The following is a 1471-nucleotide window of genomic DNA, read 5'->3' on the forward strand; positions in this document are numbered from 1 at the left end:
TTTTCAAAATTGCTGTAACTTTACTGTAAAACATCAAAATAGTATTTGTAAATATGGTTTATCAAATTATACAAGTTTAAGTCTTTAATACTACTGTAATAATCAAAACAAAGATAATAATAAAATGGATTCATTTTTCTATCATTTTCCACTCAGCATTGATTACAATGCACCATTCAATTTTATTTCTGGAATGTTACTACACTTATTTAAGTATATAATATTCAGCATTCTAAAATAATATTTCAATGGAAATGAAGAGGGCCAATGTATCTAAATGTAATCATCAAATAAAATGCTCCATTTAGAAACGTAAAATCATATTAATATCAAAGTAACAATTTGCAATGAATTAATATGTATTATTTTCAAATACTGAAAATAAAGGCACTATAATTAAACCAAGCCATCTCATAATAAACATTATTTGCAGGTCTCTCAGGGTAATTTGAACATAGGTGAAGGTAATTATTTCTTTTAGCTGAAAACACTAAAAAAAAGAAGAAAAAAAAGGAAATAATAAAAAAAAAAAACGATTTTAAGGCTAGAAAATATGTGAAAGTGATTTAATATAGGATATAAATTATCAAAATTGATTGAGATTAAATTAATAATAAAAATGGATCTATTAAGTTATGGCTTGTTCTTATCATTAGTATAAAATATAAATAAATAATTAGAAATTGGTATTTTATGATCTTTTGACACAATGGTCTATTTTAGGGCATACCACTCACAAGATTATTGAATAATTAGGGAAATATTTCTCACATTTTTATAAGGGTAAGCCAAACAGAAATTTTAAAGAAAAAAAGGAAAATTCCTTATATACTTGCTGATTACAGAGTGAAAAATATATATAAATATTTTATAACTTATTTCAATAGAACAGAAAATTACAATCGGTATTAAAATTAATTAGTATCAGCCATATAAGTGTCTCTCACAAAAAACATATGAAATAAATATAACAAATTATTTAATAGAATAATTATCAAATAACTTTTATTTGAAGCATAATTCTAAAAGCTTAATATTATTCCAGATATGAAGTTTACAAATATTGATGTTTCAGTGATCCATTACATTATATAACACTAATAAATAAGCAAAAATCTCATTATTTCAGATCAGGTTCATATTCATGGTCACCCCATGGGCGATTATGATTTAATCTATTTAAATGGTATGCAACACTTCTTTCTTTCAGCGGTTTCAATGTCGATGTTTTTTCGATGAACACTTTCTCTTGAGGTTTTTCATTCTGTTCAAGATAAAGTTTCTCCTGTTCCTCTGTTACATAGGGATTCTTTAAATACATCATAACTTCTTCTTCAATCATCATTTTCTTCCACATCTCTAATCTGACTTTCCTTGTCACCGGAGGCACAAAGCGATGTTTACCAATCCATATATTACCGGGTATACCTTTCACAAATTTATATTTAAATAAGATGGTAGTTAGCTTCAT

General features: G+C 25.5%; 1 protein-coding gene across 1 annotated transcript; it reads right to left on the reverse strand.

The window, feature by feature from the left end:
- Positions 1-1120: 1120 nt before the first annotated feature.
- On the reverse strand, positions 1121-1471 carry LOC129971898 (ribosomal protein 63, mitochondrial-like). The gene has a single exon (XM_056085876.1). The coding sequence runs from the start codon at positions 1469-1471 to the stop codon at positions 1121-1123; it is 351 nt and encodes a 116-aa protein (XP_055941851.1).

The sequence above is a fragment of the Argiope bruennichi genome, chromosome 6 (assembly GCF_947563725.1).
Source record: "Argiope bruennichi chromosome 6, qqArgBrue1.1, whole genome shotgun sequence".
Classification (NCBI taxonomy): domain Eukaryota; kingdom Metazoa; phylum Arthropoda; class Arachnida; order Araneae; family Araneidae; genus Argiope; species Argiope bruennichi.